The following is an 18,957-nucleotide window of genomic DNA, read 5'->3' as shown; positions in this document are numbered from 1 at the left end:
TAATATTGCATAGCCTGCCCCCCCCTCTTGTAAGGTCAGGGCCAAAACAGACTTGACTAGACCTTGTGTGGTATCTGGCACCAAAATGTTATCAGCAGGTCCTGAAAGTTATGGACTGGAGCCTCCATGGGTCCCACTTGGTTTTCAGCACATCCCTCTGATGCTCAATTGGATAGAGATCTGCAGCCTGTTGCACCAGCTGTGTGTAAACAAACGTAGCCTAGTTTGAACACAAGTTTACACTAACGTTTTGGGCGTTGCACCAGCTGAGAGTTCCAATGTAAGCTTAAGTTACAACTTAATTCTTACACTTGGCATTTTATTTTTTCCTCTTAAGCTCTGGTCTTGAACATTATTTTGTATCACTCTTCTGTCAGTTATACAGTACTTTGACAAGATGTATATGAAATGTATTTAATGAGAACCAAACCAAAACAAGGGTTGGGTTGGTATGCAGTTTCTGTCCTAGTTTATTTGGTTTTGTATTTTGTTTTCTCTTTAATTTTCACTGAAGTTAGACCACTTTTTTTTTGCTTGCATCCCCTTTAATATACTTTACATTTTTTACTTATTTTCAAACTGAATTCCAATTCTATTATAATTTATATAACTTTATTTCCTTTATTTGCATAAAATGTAAGCACAAATGATTTACTTTGACCGTAAAAATAAGTAAATAAAATAAGTAATTTTCAGAATATGTTATCTTTTTCACTTTATTTTGTTGTGAAAAATATAAGTTACAATCACTGTTAAATTCAAATGCTAAATCTAAATATTTTCAACTCAATTGGTTGTGCACAATCATCATCAAGTCAGAATTATTGTTCAAGAGTTATACACAAGTTCAACTTTATTTAAAATACATGTATTCACAATCAGAAAAATGTCACTTTGGATTGTGATGATCCTCTGGGACCTGTGTAGAGAATTCAAGAAGTTAGAGATCAAAAATTAACTTATCAATTTTTTTTAAAGAGCCACAAACCTTTTTTAGAAATATTTTGTAGAAAGCCAGAAACTTTAATCTGCTGAGCTTGATAACCAGGTCTTCTGCTGCGTCTAGTGGTCGTGGACACTGTGGTGGGCTCAGCGGTTGGACTCTGTAGGCCTGTATATAGAGAAAAAAAAAAAAAGATTTTTTTTTCAAGTGTCCTTACGATTGACTTCTTTGGTCAGTTTAAAAGGCAAACTACTGACCTTCAGTGTGTGAAGAATGCACAATGCTGCCAACACCCTCGCTGTCAGACTCAAACCTGTACACTGAGAAGAGGCGATGCAGTCCAGCCAGAGGATATGTGCACTGCATCATCACCCTGCAGGACAAGGAGGATTTGTTTGACCTCACTTTGTGAAATATCTTGAATTCCAAGTAGTTGCGTTTTAAAATACTCACCTCTCAATGTCATTGCTCGAATCTGCTGGATTTTTCAGAGCCCGCAACTTCTTACTGAAGAAAATCTCATTTTCATAAGTGACAGAGTCTTTATCAAGCTGAGGGGAGAAAAGAACATGAAAATGTCAAGATGGTGACTAACCTTTAAACAAGGAGACTAGTGAGCAGCAGTACCTTGACGTTTGATCCACAGCTGTTGAGTGGGAAAGAGAAGAGAGCCCTGGTGCCGTCTGTCTCTTTGGGTCCACAGTATTTGTCGACAAGGTTGGTCCTTGCAGGATCACCTCCACTCGGCATGGCCAGAGACACATCAGCCACTACAGTCATCCTCCCATCAGTTGAACACACTACAGAGAGTTCAGTACAGGTTAATGAGTCTGTTTGAAACATCTCACTCATTGTTCCAGTAAAACAAAGATGTTCTCACTGATGAATTCAGCAGCTGTGAAGGGACAAGTCTTGACAGAGGAGCTCTGGACCTCAGATGTTTCATGATCCCGAATGAGGATCTCAAAAGTGCCCGAGAACCCTTTCAAGGTAACATCCTGGAAAACACAGCTTGATTATTGATCCGCAACACAACTCATGCACCTTAAAAACAGAGTTGATGTTTCCATTGAGTGGTCGTCCTCTTCTCACCTTGTACTCGTAGCCTTGAGTGAAGAGCGGCACCTCCAGCAGCAGACTCTGGCTGTCATTGCGCATGATGTATCCGTGCTGGGCCGCCAGCTCTGATGTCAGCGGTTCTGAGCCTATGCTAATCACCCACATGTAGTCAGAAGGCCGGTGGTCCAGTCTGAAGCTGATCCCAGACTCGGAACAGACCGAGTCAAAGGCTGGAGGAGCTGTGGAATACAAGACAAATGGGTACCTTTGCTCCGTACACAAGTGGAATGGATTAATCCTTGAAATATGCTCAGAGACTTACAGACATCCGTTAGTGCCATGACTGATACCAGGTGAGAAAAAGGCTCATTTTCAGGAAGCACAACCAGTGTGTAGTTGATGTCCAGCCAGTGCTGCATCAGGGCAGCTTCTTTTGAGAACTGAGGAACAAACACATTCTGGTTCAGTCCAGCAGGATGTAGTTTTTTTGTATAAACCAGGAAGTCTTCTGAAGCTGCTACTGGACAAATACAGCCATGTCTGTCTTTACCTGTCTCATGACAACAGGATCATCAAAAGCCACCTTCAGAGTGTAGCCATGAGTGTTGTTGGGATGAACAACTTGTGTGATGGTGTGGCTGCTTGCATTAGTAAACGGCAGTGTGAATTCTTGACCATTCAAATGAACAGCAGCCAACGCAACATCTTCAGGGACATGTCCGAGGTAGACCGTGAAGGTGAACTCCTCCAGAACAGTTCCTGGAATTTAAATCTAGTCAGATTATGTTACACCCACTTGTGAAATTTTGCATCATTAGACTCACGGTTTTCTGTGAAGAGAGGGCGAGGTAGTAGGGGAGTCGCCAGTGTCCGTTGAAGGCGGAGTCTAGTGTCCACATGATCCTCAGCCACGGACAGCTTCTCCAAGTAGAGATCAAATATGTAGTACTCGAAGAGGTCGCCTGACACAAAGCTCTGAAACACAAGTGACGGTCACACATTAATTTTCCAAAAGTTTGATCCCAATTTTGACCATCAAGACTTCACATGTGATTTCTCACCTTCCTTTGTCCTCCTTCAGCATTGTAGGGGATGTTGACTTGGATTATAGAGTCGTGCTTCTCCACAATGTAGCCCCTCTCCTCAGCTACTGGCCGTTCCACAAGTTCCCCATTGACTCCAACGTTGATCTGCAGCTCATGTTGACCAGATACCAGTGGGTGCAGCACCTCAGGGGTCGCCCACATCATGTAACCATCGTCATCATATGATCCCTGATCTGTTGATGGAACATCAATATCACAAATCAAAATATGTGATTGCCTTAGAAAGAATTACAATGAGAGAGTATGATGTGCTGACCCATTGAGCAAGCAGCCACCATGTCAACCATGAGGACGACCCAGCTTTGTCTGGAGAACAGAGTCGCATGGACGACCTCTACTGGGAAACCATTCATCTGGAGAGAGAGAGACTCACTCAAAACCTACTTTGGAGAAACAATGACACTTTGACTTAATTGCATTTCAGCAGAACTAAGAGTCTGTGTTTTACCTCAGAGCTGAATGAGTCAGGTTGTCCATACGGCGCACGAAATACAAGCCTTCCATCCGTCAGGTCAAACACGTAGCCCTGCTCGCGAGCTTCAGAGAGGCTCATGGGTATCAACTGTTCCCCATTTCTATGCAACATCACCTGCCAGTCAGATGTGGCTGACGTATGGGCCTAGATGGGAGAAATTTTATACTTTATTTATGCCAACTTCAAATTTGGGTGACCATTTCTAGAATGCAACTAGTGCTAAAGTTGAAAAATACAGGTCTTAGAGCAGCATTCCAGTCATCTTTCTTTGTCTCAGATGGACAGGTGACTTCACTCTTCACAGACACCTACATGGAAAAAAAGAGAATTACTAAAACAGTTTGAAAAGCCTCAAATTTTAAATACCACCCAATTTTTACCTCCATGTAGTTCAGCTCACAGGAAACCTCTCTGGGAGACCAGGGCAGAGAGGGAGAACAGGTCTTGTTCAAGGCATAGGTGACCTCCTCACCGTCTTGTGTTGCAACCAGGTTAAAGTTGAATGAGAACACCTCATCATCCTGACAGACCCCACAAAATGTTAGATAAAACCAAATAAACCAACAGAATGCAGTAACCATATGTAATTGTTAATAAAAGTGCTCCATTTGGAAGATATGCATACTTTGTTATCAGTGTGACAGCTGAAATAAGAAGCTCGGAGCTCCACGTGTTCAGGTACAGGAAGAACTCGGACACAATAGCCACACTCTGATGCATATCGAGTAGTGATTGGATGCACACCTGTCTCATCTGAAGGGAATCACATTAGTTAGTGGTTCTTGCTTTATATCCAAAGTATGGAAAACTTGAAAATTAAGCCCCCTTGAATATAAGATTGTTGACCTAAATGGTTCTTGTTTGTATTTGAGCCGTGCAGGACTTACCAACAGCCTCAAAGCGAGGCTCATTCCCAGTGAAGGAGAGATCAACAGCTATCATGAGGAAGCGATCATGACACTCCATGTGAAGAACTCCTGCATGGACAAACGGTGTCAAAGAAAATATAGTTCTTATACTTTGACGCTCATAGACATAGCTTTTGATTCTTACCATCAGGGATCTGATCACATTTAGCTGCTGGCCACATGGAAAGGAGAAAACTCACACTGGAAGACAAAGAGGTATGAGCCAGAAGCAAGAAAGCAACATCAACAGCAATAGCTTGTCAATGACCCTCATCTTACCCAAGGTAAAACCCCAAATCCATAGCCACTGATGTGTTGGCAGTGTCTACAGCTAGCTAAAATGCTAGCAAAATACACCTGCTAAACTACACAAACTAAAGTGAACCACTGCCCCAGTATGTCCTGGCAAAACTTGCACCGTGTGGTCTGCTACACCAGCTTCATTGAGTCATTTTATTCAGAGGTAAATCAGGAGCCTTCAGGTGTTGCAGCCACAGGTGTAACCAATGACAATCAAGGTAGCTTGAATTAGTGGGTTATCAGAGCAGGTCGTTGGGAAACAGTTGCAAATGTAAATAGCACATTTACGTTGATTACAAACCCTCTTTTATACCTTTATTGAGAACAAAAAAGCAGAACATTTTAAAACCCCAAGCCAACAAACCATGAATGATTAAAATCAAAGTTTGGGAAGTATTAAGCAGGATTGGAGCATCATATGAGCTCAAGGAGGCTTTAGCTGAGGTCAACATTACATTTGAATATATCATGGAAATTATAATTATGAATAATTCATGCACCATCATTGCCATGTTTAAAAGATGTATGCATACTTAATTATTCTGTTTTGTGTTTGGAGCTTATTTCATGATTGTTTTTTTCCCCTCCAGCTTTAGTCACCTTTGGGTCTTACAGAAGGGGAGCTAGGCCATTGTGGGTTTGGACTAGAGATGTGACGTTTGCGATTGTGTCGGTCTTTTGAACGGCTCTTTTAAAGCTAGGGTTGGTAGTTTCGGAAAACCAGCATGAATTTGAATGTAGCTTTTCCTCATGACTCCGTCTAACCCCTCCCCTCCTCCCTCAGAGCTCCTCCTCCGATATATATATATATATATATATATACATATATATATATATATATATATATATATATATATATATTGGTGGAATGTGTAAGTTTGAATTATTCTGATCCAAATCTTGTCTTATAACTGCTACCAGTGATTGTTTCCTTGATAAAAACGAGTTACCCCTGGTTGACTTCTAAAAAATAAATAAATATAACAATGAGCCAAATAGCCAGTCTTTTGAACGGCTCTTTGAAAAGGAACGGCTCCTCAAGATCCGGTTCCCTTCAAAGAGCCATAAATCCCGTCTCTAGTTTTGACACAGGCAGGGGTTGTTTACCAGGGAGAGCAGTTTAATGTGTCGTCTTAGTAAATGTGTTTTATTAGATGTTTTAGTCTAATCTGATGTGATTATGAGTGCTCTAATTTCACAGACTCCAGCTGTAGGAATTTGTACATTTAGTTCATTCAACCTGTGCCTCTGCCATGACTCATCAAGATGTCATGGTATAAATACATCTATTATAGCTCATCTCCTCTCTGGTTATTTGTCCCTGGTTCACCTTCACTAACACATAATCACGGGCCTTGGAATTTAAGTAGAATATTGTTTAAAGTGACAAAAATATGTTCATAAAGTATGCTTTGATGGACAGTCCCCAGTGTTAAACTTGGTTACAACGAAAGTGTTTTTTTCCCATTTAATTTCTAACTTCATGTCAGAATACTACGTAGAGATAAGATTCATCAAGTAGTTCACAACAAACAAAGCATTTCTTTATTCAATAGTCAAGCAACGTTTGTAGAAACTCCAAGTACACAGTGTAAGGAGAAGCAGCAAAGATACAAATGTCCATGAGATCCACACTGAAATGACAGAAACAAGGTGAAGTTAGATAAAGTTTCACAGAAACAACACCTGAATAAAGAGTTTAATCAAACATTTAAACAAGGAATATTTAACATTAGACCAGAACAACATTTCAAAGTAATAAGTCAGACAAAGTTTCACACACACCTGTGTTTTCTGCCTCCTTGTGTGTGTGTTTGACTGGAGCTGGTGACAAATCCAGGGAGGAGTTCAAAAGGTGATGAAAAGCCACAGTGCGACTTTCATTTACCGGATAGCGACACTGAACCGTCAGCCTGAAACACAAAAAGTCAACACCATCATCTTTTTTTAAAGACATACAGCATACAGCATCAGAGTTTCTCACCTGTATGGAGAATCTCTGTGTATGAGAGGATCCTCCAAAGGCAGAAAAGCCTGAGGGTAACTGATCTGATTTTCATAGACGAGGAAATTTCCCTCAGTCTGGGGAAACAAAAGAAGATCAGAGAACAGGGGAGGGAAGCTTCATCGCTGTGTGAATTTCAAACAACAAAAGCATCTCACAGTTACAGTCGTCCCACAGGAGTCCAGGCTGAAGCTGAACAGAGCTCTGGAGCTGTCTGTCTCCATAGGAACACAGCTCGAGTCTAATAGGGCGGTTCTGTTGGGGTAAATGGGGGGGATTGTGTGGGTGGTGTCGACTATTGCCACCATTCTCCCTTCTGGCAAACATACTGAAAAAGAAACACTGAGTGTCAAGGTTATGTTAACCTGATCTTAGAAAACGTTCAGGTTGAGTTTGGATGCGTACACAGCATTTCTCTAATAGGGAAGGTACATCTATGGATGAGGCGGTCCTTCACTTTCAGGGACTCTGCATCCACTACAGATATTTCCACTCCAGAGACAAGACCCTGCAACGTCAGCTTCTGTGTAGGGGAAGAAATTGGCAAAATACCAAATCACTAAATAATGCTGGAGTCTTGGTGTTGCTAAAAAGCTTTCAAACTGATGGAAAAACAATAAAACTCCCCCAGAGATATTGCTTAAGTTAATCAGAGTCTAGACCAGCAGAGCAAGATTTAAAAAATGGAATGAATTTTGAGACAATCGCAGGGACACCGAGCAAATTATCAACAACAAGTGTAAAAATGTTCCCTTACTAAAGATCGAATAACTATGATTTATTACCAAAAAGTTCATCATAGGGCTGTGAAGAGGGAACTCCACGATCAAGTAGTCCTCCTCTGCATCCATAACAAGTCCACCCATCTCCACCAGGTCCCAGTCCAGCTTCCGGGCTCCGACATAAAGCTCCCATTGCAGCTCAGACTGTTCCCCGTGGTGCAGCAGCACCAGCAGGCTGCTTTCTGTGCACTTCCCCTCAAGCTTGGGAGAAGCTGGAGCTGCGGAGGACAGAAAGGGTGTGTTAGCGATCACAATAGTTTGATGGAAATGTTAAATCCTCAGAAACTAAACAGCTTGGTCCAAAATCACAGATGTTGGATTTTGAACTGTGCACGATAATGAGGCTGGAGATCCTTATCTTCTCCTAGTGGAGGACGCTCTGTCCATGGTTTCCAAAAAGAATGTCAAATTTTGACCAATTAGACCAAAGGAGAGTTTTCCACTCAGCCTCAGTCCTTCTTAAAGGAACTGAGCCCTGGATGTGGTTTATATATGGTTTCCTCTTTGTATGGTAGAGTTTCACCTTGCATTTGTAATGCAGCAACAAACCGTGCTCATGTACTTCACAATACATCCAAATAAACTGTGATTCAGGGATTCAAAATACTCACCTCTATGTTCAAGACTTTGCTCTATGGTGGCCTGATGGTAAAAGACATCTCCACTGGGTAGGATCATTAGAGTGAACGTGAATGAGAGGCCGTATGTCTCAAATCCTCCACCTATATACTGACACCAGATAGAAGCTTGTTTTAAGGCGTTTTTCAACCGCAGGAACTTTACCCCGGAACTAGGGACTTTACCCCTGAACTACGTGCGTTTCGACCGGAGGAACCAGGGTCTAAATTTAGTTCAGGGTAGATAATCTCCCCACTGAAAAGCCCCTGCTTGGGGGGTAGTACTTTTCAAAGGTCCTGGGACTTTCAGTTGAATGTAATGTAATGGTGTTTGTGGAGTTTACACAGCTGTTGAAACAAAGAGGGAGTTCCTGGGAACGCATACTAGTTTAGCTTTTTTATTAAGATTTAAAAAAATTATTTCATATAATTTTTTTTCTCCATACGTCACTGGCCTGATTTGCACAATCTACCAGGGACTTCAGCTCGCGGCCGAAACGCAGACAACAATGAGGGCACAGGAACCTTTTAGTTCCGGGGAAAGTAGTTCTGGAGGCTAAAAGACCTCGGAACTCTTGGTGGAAATGCAACTTTAGATGTTTTTCAGAATCTAAACATGACAACAATGTTGAATTAATCTCACCTCTGGGATTATTTTGGGGTGTGACAGCGGAAAATACAGCTGGTAGGAGTGGCTCCCATTGGGGTGGGAGAATTTGGACACACTGATGTCTGCTTTGCTTTGTGTTTTGTTGCTGTGGGTCCAGGTTAAAAGGTCGCCTCCGCCATCGACTGTCACTTTCTGGAGGGAGATGTCAGCTGCAAAGACGCCTAAAGCGATGGCAAGCAATCCCTCAGAGGAGGCTGATTCTGTGCAGAGAGAGAAAAGAGAGTGGAGAATGTATTTAATCAACTTAAAAGATCAAGTTTCAACATTTGGCTGAAGGAAGGATGATCTTGTTCTTTTTAAACTTACAAATGCATGAAAAATAAGCCTTACTTTGAGTGAAAAAAGGGATTTGTGGGATTAGAGGGGTCTTGAGGAGCCTGAAGGAGCAGTGCCGTGTGAGAGGCCAGCGCTCGTCCTCCCACTGACTCTTGAAGAACAGATCCACTGACATGGACTGGCTGTACTGTCCTCTAAAAACACCACTCTGGAGGAATCACAACAGACATATTATGTTGTCCCTAAAAATGTGCTCAATGGGAGATGGTAGTGTGGCCCCAGAGTACCTGCTAGTTTCATACCTTGATGTGTCCTCCATGGGTTCCTAAAGGGATCCCTAGCTCCACTCTCCCCTCCTGCAGACCCATCTTAAATCCCCTCTCTTGAAAGTCAGACTCATTCAGAGCCTGGCTGTTCACAATGATCCTCACGCCTCTGTCCCTGAACGGACCGTGGACTAACAGAGACAGATTATACGGGACCATCCACAGCAGGTGAGACCCATCAGCCGTAGCTTCATCTAGGGAGGAGGAAGAGGGGCGTCTCACTTTGAAGTTTAACTTGAGAGTGAGTTGCACTAATGAATTGTACTCACTCAGAGGACAGACAACAGTGATGTCAACAGCCTGGAAGTTGCTCTGAAGTCGGTACAGGATTGTTGCTTTGACAACTTCTAAATCTGCTCCTCTCTCCTGGGAGAAACAGAAAAGAAACACCTTTACGCAGCACCTGCTCAATTATATAACGTAAAGTAAACAAATTCCTCTTTAAGTACCTGGAGAAAGTATGAGAGGGGGGAGGAGTAGGGAGAGCGGAAGGTGAGGTGTGAGCCGTGCAGTGAGACATGGTAACCCAGAGCAGCAGCTTCTGTGTGTGACAGGACCGTCGCTTCCTCTGGAGGCTGGTCCGCTCTGTGAAATATCACGGCCAGGTCTGCCTCAATAGCTCCCTGCTGAGATACAGAGGTGTGTTATCAGCTCTTAGAACATGAATGACTTTGTGAGGGGTGATGTATAGTGTGCAGGTGGTTATGCAAATTAGAACCCTGACAGGGTAAGCAGGGCTGGGAGTCTTATCTCACCCATGTGTCGAGTTATGTCATTAAATCAAACAAAATGTACTTACCTGCTTCTCCTTTTTGGATGGAAAAGGCAGAATAGGCTGCTGGATTGAGACCTAAAGAGGAAAAAACTGTATTTATTTACAAGACTAGCTGAATGTTCCCTTAATTTTTGCACGTGTTTGGAAAAGTTAACCCCAAATCGAGACAAAAATAGTGTTCAAGGTTGCTTCCGGTTTCTTTATACAGTCCTTTAAATGGTACAGTCTCTTTTACCTTTATTGAATTAATAACTTATTATTTTTTATATACGTAGTGTAAAGAGCATTTTCTATTTAATTATGCAAACTTAGGCTTTTATCTTGATAGACTTCTACAGAGTCTTACACTTGTCTGAATCCCGCTGTTTGTGATTTTAATAAGTGACGGTGAAAAGGAAAGGTGAACCTACCAAGACTCAGAGAAAGTGTGGCTGTTTTAACAGATCACTAACTCGCCTCCATGTAGTTTTCCTCACAGATGATCTCTCTGGTGCTCCACCGACCCTGGAGTGAACAGTGGAGCTGGAAAGGATGCACCGCAATCTTCCCATCAGGTTGCATGTTCACAAACCATAAACGCAGCCAATAATCTGTGTCTGTCTGCAGAGGAGAGACAAATAAGTGGAGTGGTATAAATGAAATGTATCAAAGTAAAAATAGTTAAGGTAAAAACCCTCGACCTTGCTTTGGACATGACAGGCCAGGAAGGAGGCCCGAAACACCAGGTCTCCAACGTCATCGATTAAGACGGTGTAACCACAGAGCGAGGCCTCCTGATCTGAGAGGAAGTGGAGTCCATGCTGGTCTGAAGGATAACAGGGAAAGGTAACAAGGAATGACACCTCCTGTAACTACTTTTACAGCAAGCTGTTTGGGAAAGAAACATACCTTCAAAGTCAAAACGGGTCTTTACACCAAGGATGCTGGACTTCACAGAAAGCAGAAAGTGACGCTCAAGACATTTGGTCTGAAATGCTCCTGAAAATATTTAGAATGGCTTTAATTCACACATAACAGATAAGATAACATAAGATAAGATACTGTACTGTATTAATCCCCAGGGGGCAATTCGGTTGTTGCAGAGACATAAGCACAACTCAAGAATATGTTTAAATAAGTAAAAATAAAATGAAATTATATAAATAAAGATAAGAATAAAAATGTAAGGTATACAAATGTTACACATGGTGTAAATATTTATAATTACAGGCAGTAGGTAAATATTTTTCTGATTAAAAATCCAATAAATAATGTATAGGGTTTATTAAACATTCATCAAATTGTCTAAGATACTTTCTACATTTCAAAATGTCAAATTTGTTGAGAAACATGGCAGGACTTGCAGAAAAAAGGTCATATTATTGTAACATTGCATAATATAATACAGAAATTATTTGAGAAGTCTTGTAAAAATATAAACTAATGATAATTGTTCTATTTAATGAAATAAATGCACTGTTTTGGTTTGGTTTATCACAACTTTACAGTCTGATAGGAGGGAATTTTACACATTTATTTGTCGTCATATTCATGCATATGCTTAAAAAGAAGTTTAAAAACGGTTCCTTCTAGAGAGTATAATGTAAGAAGTGAAATATAATCACTCTTTTCTGCTATATATCTTTACTACAGAAGAGGATTAGGGCCACTGAAAAAAAAAGTAAAAATTAAAGGTCAAATTTCTTTTTTTATTATTATTCTGAGATTAAAGTTATAATTCTTGGAAAAAAGTCAGAATTCTGAGATTAAACTCGGAATTCTGGTGGATTTTCAAAATAAAAGCAGTCTGAAATATAAAAATGTGCCTGGTAATTATATATTTGGCATTACAATATTTCTCAGTTTTCACTGATATGTTTTGATTCAGACTGAAAGTCTGAATATTTTGAAAACTTCAAAATGTGATGCTGCCAATTACAGCTACACCTGATTTGGAATTTCAAAATAAAAGCCATTGGAAATAAAGCATATTAGTGATGATTTTGAATATTATCAAAGTGAGATTCTTTAAAAACAATCCCTGTTTCCATTGACTAATTTCAGTTCAGACTAAAAGTAAACAGAATTCTGACTCTTTTCAGAATTCTGACTTTTTTCTGGGAATTCTGACTTTATTCTCAAAATTCTGACTTTTTTCAGAATTCTGACTTTTTTCTCAGAATTCTGACTTTTTTTCAGAATTCTGACTTTTTCTCATAAGAATAATAATTTAAAAAATAACCTTAGTTTTTTTTTTTTCAGTGGCTCTTATCCTCTTCCGTACTTTACATACTGTATTAAAAGACTTATTTTTCCTCAGTCAAACAAAGTCTCTCTTAACAGTGACAAACTTTATTTCCCTTGAGTTCGAATAGAACTGTGCTGCCTTATATAAAACTCTGCAGGCGCCATATTGGACATTTTATTAACAAGGCAGCATTATATGCACTGCTTGTCTGAAACTCATGTATTATATAGTAAATATAGCCCTTTGTTAGCCTCCCACACGGTGTCTCTACACCTGCCTTACCTGTCGACGCTGAGCTGCAAACACAGACAGGTGAACTGAGGAGGGACGCCACACTGAAACAGAATTATTTGCCAGGTCTTAGCAAAGTACACTTACATTAAATCACTTTTATTTCAGAAACTCACCTACACAAGAAAATAGAGTGAAATATCTTCATTTTTCGAGAGCAAAGGTTTAGTTTTTGTAAATGTCTCGGTTTGAAAGCTGTCGGAAAAGTCGCCATTTTGCTTAAACTCACCTGTTGATTTGGTAGCTAATTAGAAAAGAGTAACATTTGGCAGGTGACACTCAGATTACAACTGGGATACTTCATGAGGCATGGATTAAAGTAAACGTTCAAGGCTGTGAATTAAATGATCTATCAGTGACACCCAGTGGACAGAGGGTAGACTGTTGTTTAAGGTTATAATGTTGAAGAGTTAATGTATTGCAGGAGCAGATGGCCGATGTGGGGCACTAAGGTGCTGCCCCCACTCCCTGTCAAATACAGAAAAAAATTACATTAACCCTCCTGTTATGTTACAGGTCAAATTGACCCATTTTAAAGTTCCAAAATCTGAAAAAGAAAATGTTGAAGTGTTTTTCCGCTATGAAACTTCTTCTGCGTGGCTTAATTAGCCTGAATAACATAAAATGAAAAGTCCTTGCCATGGGACACTTTGCCATTTGACTGCAGGAGCTGGGATCGAAGAGAGAAAGTGGGCAGCCCTTATAACAGTGAAGGACAAGTGGGTAGAGCAACTTCCACTCCTCTCTAACCCAGGCCCTAATGTCACAGTGGATGAAAGGCTAGAGGCATTCAGAGGTTCCTTCCATTTTAGAAAATATATGCCTTCCAAACCAGCTAAATACAGCATCAAAATCTGTGCATAATGTGACAGCAGAGGTGTCTCCTGTTAATTTCTCAACATCACTTCATAAAAAAAAAAAACTAAAAGAAATCAAAATGAAATAAACAAAAATCTAAGTAATGTATAACTATTGTATTTATATTTAAGTCTTTCAACTTTACATTAAAAAAAGTTTTAACAGGAATTTGAATGAAAAACGAGTGAGTTATCCTCATTGAACCATGATCTGTGAGAATTAAAGAACACCAATGGACTAAATGTTTATTTAAATGGTTAGTGATGGAGTTAATAATGAGATTTATAAAATGTGTTTTGGGACTTTTTTTGAGTTCTGACACTTTTGGATCATTAAACATGCCCTGGGTCAAATTGACCCAGAAACATTATCGCTGTCCCTAAGAAACGAACATAACAGGAGGGGTAAATTAAAACGTTGAAACTAAAATAATCAACATTTTTATTGTTTTAAACAACATGAACACAGAAATATATGTGTTTAATGTATTGCCAGTCTAGAAATATGTCTCATTTCTTGTCTGTAGATTAGCAGCTCTGGGGAGGGGGGGACTCAATGTGATTACAGGTGACACATATGGACATTAAATAGCCTAACGTTTCAATATCAGCTGTGTAACCTGAGTTGGATTGTCATTCTGTTGGCCTTGCGGTCTGGGCGCACCTCATGTACAGAAGCTACAGCCCTCATCGCAGAGGTTCCGGCCTCGGCCATTTGCTGCATGTCTTCCCCCTCTCTCTACCCCCAGAGTTTCCTGTCTCTCTTCAGCTGTCCTGTCCATTAAACGCTGAAATGCCCAAATAATTATGATAATAAGTATTTCTTTGCCATAATTGTTTGTGCTGTACAGACCTGTGACGAGTTGGTAAATATAGCTGGAGGGTAACCAGTTGTTTTTGATAAGTTTAAAATAAGACATAGCATTGATGGTATTAATACATTTACTTACTAATATATGACATTAAACGATGGCATAAGAGCTCTTGGGTAAAGATGAGAATGTTAAAGTGGCTCAACAAACATCCTTAAAGCTGAAAGAAAGCATTTAAATCAGGTGGAAAGTTCCCTAACTTGATCACGTCCATGTGGATGAATTCTTTGTTTCAGTGGAGCAGCAGGTGTGACTGTGGAGGCAGCAGATGTGTGATTCATGTGACTGTCACGGTCTCGCTGCTCGGCACAGCTGGACGCCAGCGGTCATGACATCCTGGCTGCTTACTTAAAGTGAAGTCGTGTCATGATTAAAGACTTCAGGCTGAGTAATCACACTTCACACAGAGTCCTGCGGTGGATAAAAAGGTCAGTGCAGATGCATGACTATGAGGAGCAGAATTAAAGTTTAATGAATCTGATTAATGTGGGGAGATAAATAAACAGGAAGACTTAACACTCAGAGAAGCACGATTGATTCAGACAGAGTGTTAAAGAGTACGACACGAAGAGAGAGGAAATCAAAACTGGCCATGATGATTAAGCGAGTGTGAAAATAAGATGAAAACTTGATGCTTTTTAGATCACAATCTTGAAGGTGGGGAAACACCACACACACAAAAAAACCTTTTTTTTTCTTTCTTTCTTTGTTTCTTTTTTTTCTTTCTTTCTAATTTTTTCTTTGTTTGTTTGTTTGTTTCTTTCTTATTTTATCCTTCTTTCTTTCTGTCTTTCTTTCTTTCTCCTTTTTTTGTTTATTTATTTTTCTTAGTTCTTCCTTTCATTCATTTTTGCCACCTCTTATGTTTTCTTTTCTCTGTTTCTCTTACTTTTTTCTATCTTTCTTCTTGTCTTTCTTTCTCTGTTATTTTCTTTCTTTATTTTTTCTCAGTTCTTTCTTCCTTTCTTTTTTGTTTCCTTTTTTCCTTTTCTTTTTTCTTTCTTCAGGTCTTCCTTTTTTTTTTGTTCTTGCTTTTTTACCTTTTGGTTCATTTTTCTTTGTCTTTCTGTTTTTTTTATCCTCTTTATATTTCTTTCTATTTTTCTCTTGTTTTGTCTTTGATCCTTTCACCCTTGATTCTTTCTTTATAGTTATATTTATTTCTGTCCTTCTGTCCTTACTTCTTTCTCTTCCTTAATATTTCTGCCTATGATTTCTTCTTTCTTCCTTTGCTTCTTTATTTTCCCACATTACTATAGTTTTGTTGTCCTTGGCCTCAGACTCTGACTCAGGTGACATCACTTGAGGCAACATAAGACTACACATGTCTCCCTCTTTTTATACATCTTTTGTTGGATGTAAATTACCGCCCTGAGACTTGAATCTTTTTAACTATTTAATGACCCTCTGTACTGATCTCATAACTCTTCAGGTGATCCTATAGACCTCAGGTTGCCTGATACTGAACTATGTGGGGTGGGTCTCTCAGTGGACCCCGTGTATTTAGACTCTCTAGTTTTTCATTATTGCCATATTAGTGTTACAGAGCGGATTTATAAAATTAAATGAAACTGAACCAAACAGGAAGCACTTACTCAACTGCTTTGTTTGCAGGTTGACATTTAGATCATCTCTGAGTTTATTTTTCTCAAGTGACGGTGGTACAGCTGGTGCAAATTCCGACTGGTCAGCAGCCTCATTAACATTTGAGTCACATTGTGTCATGAACAGCTCTGCACAGCATGACGGCTTCACGTTGTGATCAGGACACCTACAACGCTGCTGCAGCTAATCATGACGGACATAATTAAGACTATACATTACTTTACATTGAATTATTGTAATGTGTGTTTTACATCTGATATTTAACATTTCCAGTTATTCCTATATGAGCTTTAATCAACCTGAAAGTCAACTGTTGTAGGTTTTGTTGGTCGTGTCCATGTCGCCACGGCTAACGATGACCTTATCCAGTCCAGTGATACTTCTCCATGTAACCTCCACCTCCTCATCGCCACACTTTCACACTGCTCCACCAATCACATCCATTTGTTGGCTTGACGATGAGGAGGATTTGAAGATGAAGAGGTCTATTTATCAGCTCAACACATCCTACTCAAACAGTGTTAACACTCAGCGTTTCCACCGTCACTTCATCATTTTTTTGTTGTACTTTGGCGGCATTTCTACAACATCGTCAGGGCGGAGAAGAGGCTCAGGGAACAGGAGAGTTCTGTTTGAGGGGGAGATGCTTTCCTGTCAGTTTCAGGTGTTTTGGGGGGTTTTGTTTTCCTCTGTGTTGTCATTGGAGGTCAGAGCAGCTCCACAACCAGACATGTTGATGGAAACACTGAGAGAAGACTTCACAAACGACAAGGTGAGTGACCAAACAATCAACTATCTGAGTACCTTTAACATCTCATTTTAAGTCTGTAGAGCTTTTTCTGTAGACATGCTTTCCTGTTCTTCTTTAGGTCCTCACTCCTTTCCTCTTGCTGAGGTTCATGTCTGAACTGATGGCAACCAGAGATGATGAGATGATCCCCGAGGAGGAGGAGGTGTTGGGAGTCAGACAGGAGGTGATGCGGCGACATCTCCCCCTCGCCTCTTACAGAGAGCGCAAGGCAGGCTGCCGTAACTTCTTCTGGAAGACATTCACCTCGTGTTGAGGAGCTGTTCAAGATGGTGTGTTTTTGTTTTTGCCTGTTTTTGTTTAAGGAAAAGGCATCAATGTTTCCTAACTCTGTTGTAACAGGATAATTTACTGCAAGATGCTAAATATTCACATGTTTAGTTAACCCTAAACAGTATTAAGGTTGGATGTATTGTGATCAGCAGGGATGTCTTCAATGTGTCGATTAAAATGTTCTGATTTTGAAGGATATGTTTGTTAGGGATTTCTCTCTCATTTGTTCCTGTTTCAGCTATCAGCATTTGCGTTTTCTTTCTTTTTTTTTAATTTCTTGTAATTCTTTGTAATTTTGTTTTTATTGGCAACCATAGAACAATTACAAACATTTTGCTTTGTGCTTGTTTTGACAATTATACATCATCAGAATCTGGTGAAACAGATAAGTGGAGTGGTAGTAATAATAGTGAAAATAACAAAAATAATTATACTAATAAATAAATATAAATAAAAATAAATAAAATAATATTAAATAAATAAATAAAAATACCTACATAAATAATATTAAGAATGTTAATAATATAAAAAAACCAAAAAACATCCAGGTTCAAATCAACTGCCATCAGATTCATCAATCACAAGTAATAAGAAAATGAGAAAAAATCAATAAATAAAAAGATCATGAGATAATAACCAGTATGGAAAATTACACTTTTGTTTTGTTTTTTTTTTAAACCTAAAATTTCTCACCTCTAAAGTGTATAAATAAAATAAAATTTTCAAATGAAAATACATCAAGCTTCTTCCCCACTAGTCGTGTTTCACAGGTATCAATTGCTGCTACCAAACAGAACTATGTACAACATACAGTGTTTGTGTTTTCATTAAATCAAATTGAAGGAGCAGAGTCTGAGATATCCAGAATTTCTGTCTCAAGAGTAGCATTAGATCCTTCATTTCCCATAATGCAAAGCATTTTGATATTTTGTCAGACTGTTTCTGCCTGATCTACACTAGTCTTTAAATGCACAGTAAGGAACATCTGCAGCTGGGGGTCCTTCCATTAACCCTCCTGTTATGTTTGTTTCTCTGGAACACCAATAATGTTCCTGGGTCAATTTGACCAAATTATCCAAAAGTGTCAGAACCCCAAAAAATCCCAATCCACATTTTTTAAATCTAATTTTTAGCTCCATCACTAACCATTTAAATCCAGATTTGGTCCATTGGTGTTCTTTAATTCCCACAGATCATGGTTCAATGAGGATAACTCACTCGTTTTTCATTCAAATTAATGTTAAAACTTTTTAATGTACATTGGAAAGCCCTGAATATAAATTTTATTTATTTTACTTTTTGAATTTTTTTTATTTTAATGAAGTGATGTTGATAAATTAACACGACACCTCTTCTGTCACATGCAGCCCAGATTTTTATGCTGCATTTAGCTGGTTTGGAAGGCAAATATTGCCTAAAATAGACTTTTAAAAAGGGTCAATTTGACCCGCAACATAACAGAAAGGTTAAAACAATTCTTAAAATATTAAGTTCGATGACATCATCGAGTAGCGTGAACACATGGGTGTTGTCAGTGCTGATACAAAAACACCTTATGATAATTTATTCTAGCTGACTCAAGCAGGAATTCAATGCATTTTTAAACCAACGTATTCAAGTTTATTGAATTATGTAATTTTCTAGGTATAAAAAAGCATTAAGTATATTATGTTATCATGTAGCTGACTCCTTCTGGCAAATCACCTTGTAATTCCTGTTTTCAGGGGTCCATATGAGATGCACTGCCTTCTTAAAGAGCCAACTATCCCGAGTATAAACATA

At 39.4% G+C, this 18,957-nt stretch overlaps 3 protein-coding genes across 6 annotated transcripts; 1 reads left to right on the top strand and 2 right to left on the bottom strand.

The window, feature by feature from the left end:
- Positions 1–821: 821 nt before the first annotated feature.
- LOC117807180 lies at positions 822–4,956 on the bottom strand. Its single transcript, XM_034676282.1, has 19 exons — positions 4,771–4,956; positions 4,637–4,692; positions 4,471–4,560; positions 4,209–4,336; positions 3,964–4,104; positions 3,820–3,891; positions 3,557–3,727; positions 3,365–3,461; positions 3,064–3,281; positions 2,827–2,977; positions 2,553–2,761; positions 2,325–2,442; positions 2,036–2,241; positions 1,824–1,941; positions 1,571–1,743; positions 1,397–1,494; positions 1,201–1,316; positions 989–1,111; positions 822–919 (listed from the first exon to the last, which is right to left on the bottom strand). The coding sequence occupies exons 1-19, from the start codon at positions 4,791–4,793 to the stop codon at positions 879–881; spliced, it is 2,349 nt and encodes a 782-aa protein (XP_034532173.1). The 5' UTR covers positions 4,794–4,956; the 3' UTR covers positions 822–878.
- A 1,354-nt stretch (positions 4,957–6,310) lies between these two features.
- LOC117807603 lies at positions 6,311–12,985 on the bottom strand. 3 transcript variants are annotated; one of them, XM_034676935.1, is made up of 18 exons: positions 12,877–12,985; positions 12,752–12,804; positions 11,131–11,220; positions 10,923–11,047; positions 10,699–10,842; positions 10,267–10,317; positions 9,917–10,093; positions 9,737–9,833; positions 9,444–9,661; positions 9,196–9,349; positions 8,839–9,065; positions 8,190–8,307; positions 7,582–7,796; positions 7,202–7,319; positions 6,955–7,124; positions 6,776–6,873; positions 6,577–6,704; positions 6,311–6,425 (listed from the first exon to the last, which is right to left on the bottom strand). In XM_034676935.1, the coding sequence occupies exons 1-18, from the start codon at positions 12,972–12,974 to the stop codon at positions 6,337–6,339; spliced, it is 2,370 nt and encodes a 789-aa protein (XP_034532826.1). In that variant the 5' UTR covers positions 12,975–12,985; the 3' UTR covers positions 6,311–6,336. The 3 variants fall into 3 exon arrangements, with proteins under 3 accessions (XP_034532826.1, XP_034532827.1, XP_034532828.1); XM_034676936.1 differs by having other exon boundaries at positions 9,917–10,090; XM_034676937.1 differs by lacking the exon at positions 6,311–6,425 and having other exon boundaries at positions 6,616–6,732.
- Positions 12,986–14,725: 1,740 nt separating this feature from the next.
- On the top strand, positions 14,726–17,371 carry sst5 (somatostatin 5). 2 transcript variants are annotated; one of them, XM_034676939.1, is made up of 3 exons: positions 14,726–14,917; positions 16,469–16,866; positions 16,964–17,371. In XM_034676939.1, the coding sequence occupies exons 2-3, from the start codon at positions 16,570–16,572 to the stop codon at positions 17,156–17,158; spliced, it is 492 nt and encodes a 163-aa protein (XP_034532830.1). In that variant the 5' UTR covers positions 14,726–14,917; positions 16,469–16,569; the 3' UTR covers positions 17,159–17,371. The 2 variants fall into 2 exon arrangements, with proteins under 2 accessions (XP_034532830.1, XP_034532829.1); XM_034676938.1 differs by having other exon boundaries at positions 16,414–16,866.
- The last annotated feature ends 1,586 nt before the right edge of the window (positions 17,372–18,957 follow it).

This window comes from Notolabrus celidotus, chromosome 23, assembly GCF_009762535.1.
Source record: "Notolabrus celidotus isolate fNotCel1 chromosome 23, fNotCel1.pri, whole genome shotgun sequence".
In the NCBI taxonomy this organism is placed as follows: domain Eukaryota; kingdom Metazoa; phylum Chordata; class Actinopteri; order Labriformes; family Labridae; genus Notolabrus; species Notolabrus celidotus.
This window is presented reverse-complemented; position numbering and strand designations above follow the sequence as displayed.

Coding starts and splice junctions, on each gene's coding strand:
- LOC117807603 (XM_034676935.1), bottom strand. CDS start 12,974: ATGGCGACTTTTCCGACAGCTTTCAAACCGAGACATTTACAAAAACTA. Junction 9,834..9,916: donor CCCTCTCATACTTTCTCCAG/GTACTTAAAGAG, acceptor TGTTTCTCCCAG/GAGAGAGGAGCAGATTTAGA. Junction 9,066..9,195: donor AATCCCTTTTTTCACTCAAA/GTAAGGCTTATT, acceptor CTCTCTGCACAG/AATCAGCCTCCTCTGAGGGA.
- LOC117807180 (XM_034676282.1), bottom strand. CDS start 4,793: ATGGATTTGGGGTTTTACCTTGG. Junction 4,337..4,470: donor GCCTCGCTTTGAGGCTGTTG/GTAAGTCCTGCA, acceptor GATTCCCTTCAG/ATGAGACAGGTGTGCATCCA. Junction 1,317..1,396: donor TCGAGCAATGACATTGAGAG/GTGAGTATTTTA, acceptor CTTGTCCTGCAG/GGTGATGATGCAGTGCACAT.
- sst5 (XM_034676938.1), top strand. CDS start 16,432: ATGTCGCCACGGCTAACGATGACCTTATCCAGTCCAGTGATACTTCTC. Junction 16,867..16,963: donor AAGACTTCACAAACGACAAG/GTGAGTGACCAA, acceptor GTTCTTCTTTAG/GTCCTCACTCCTTTCCTCTT.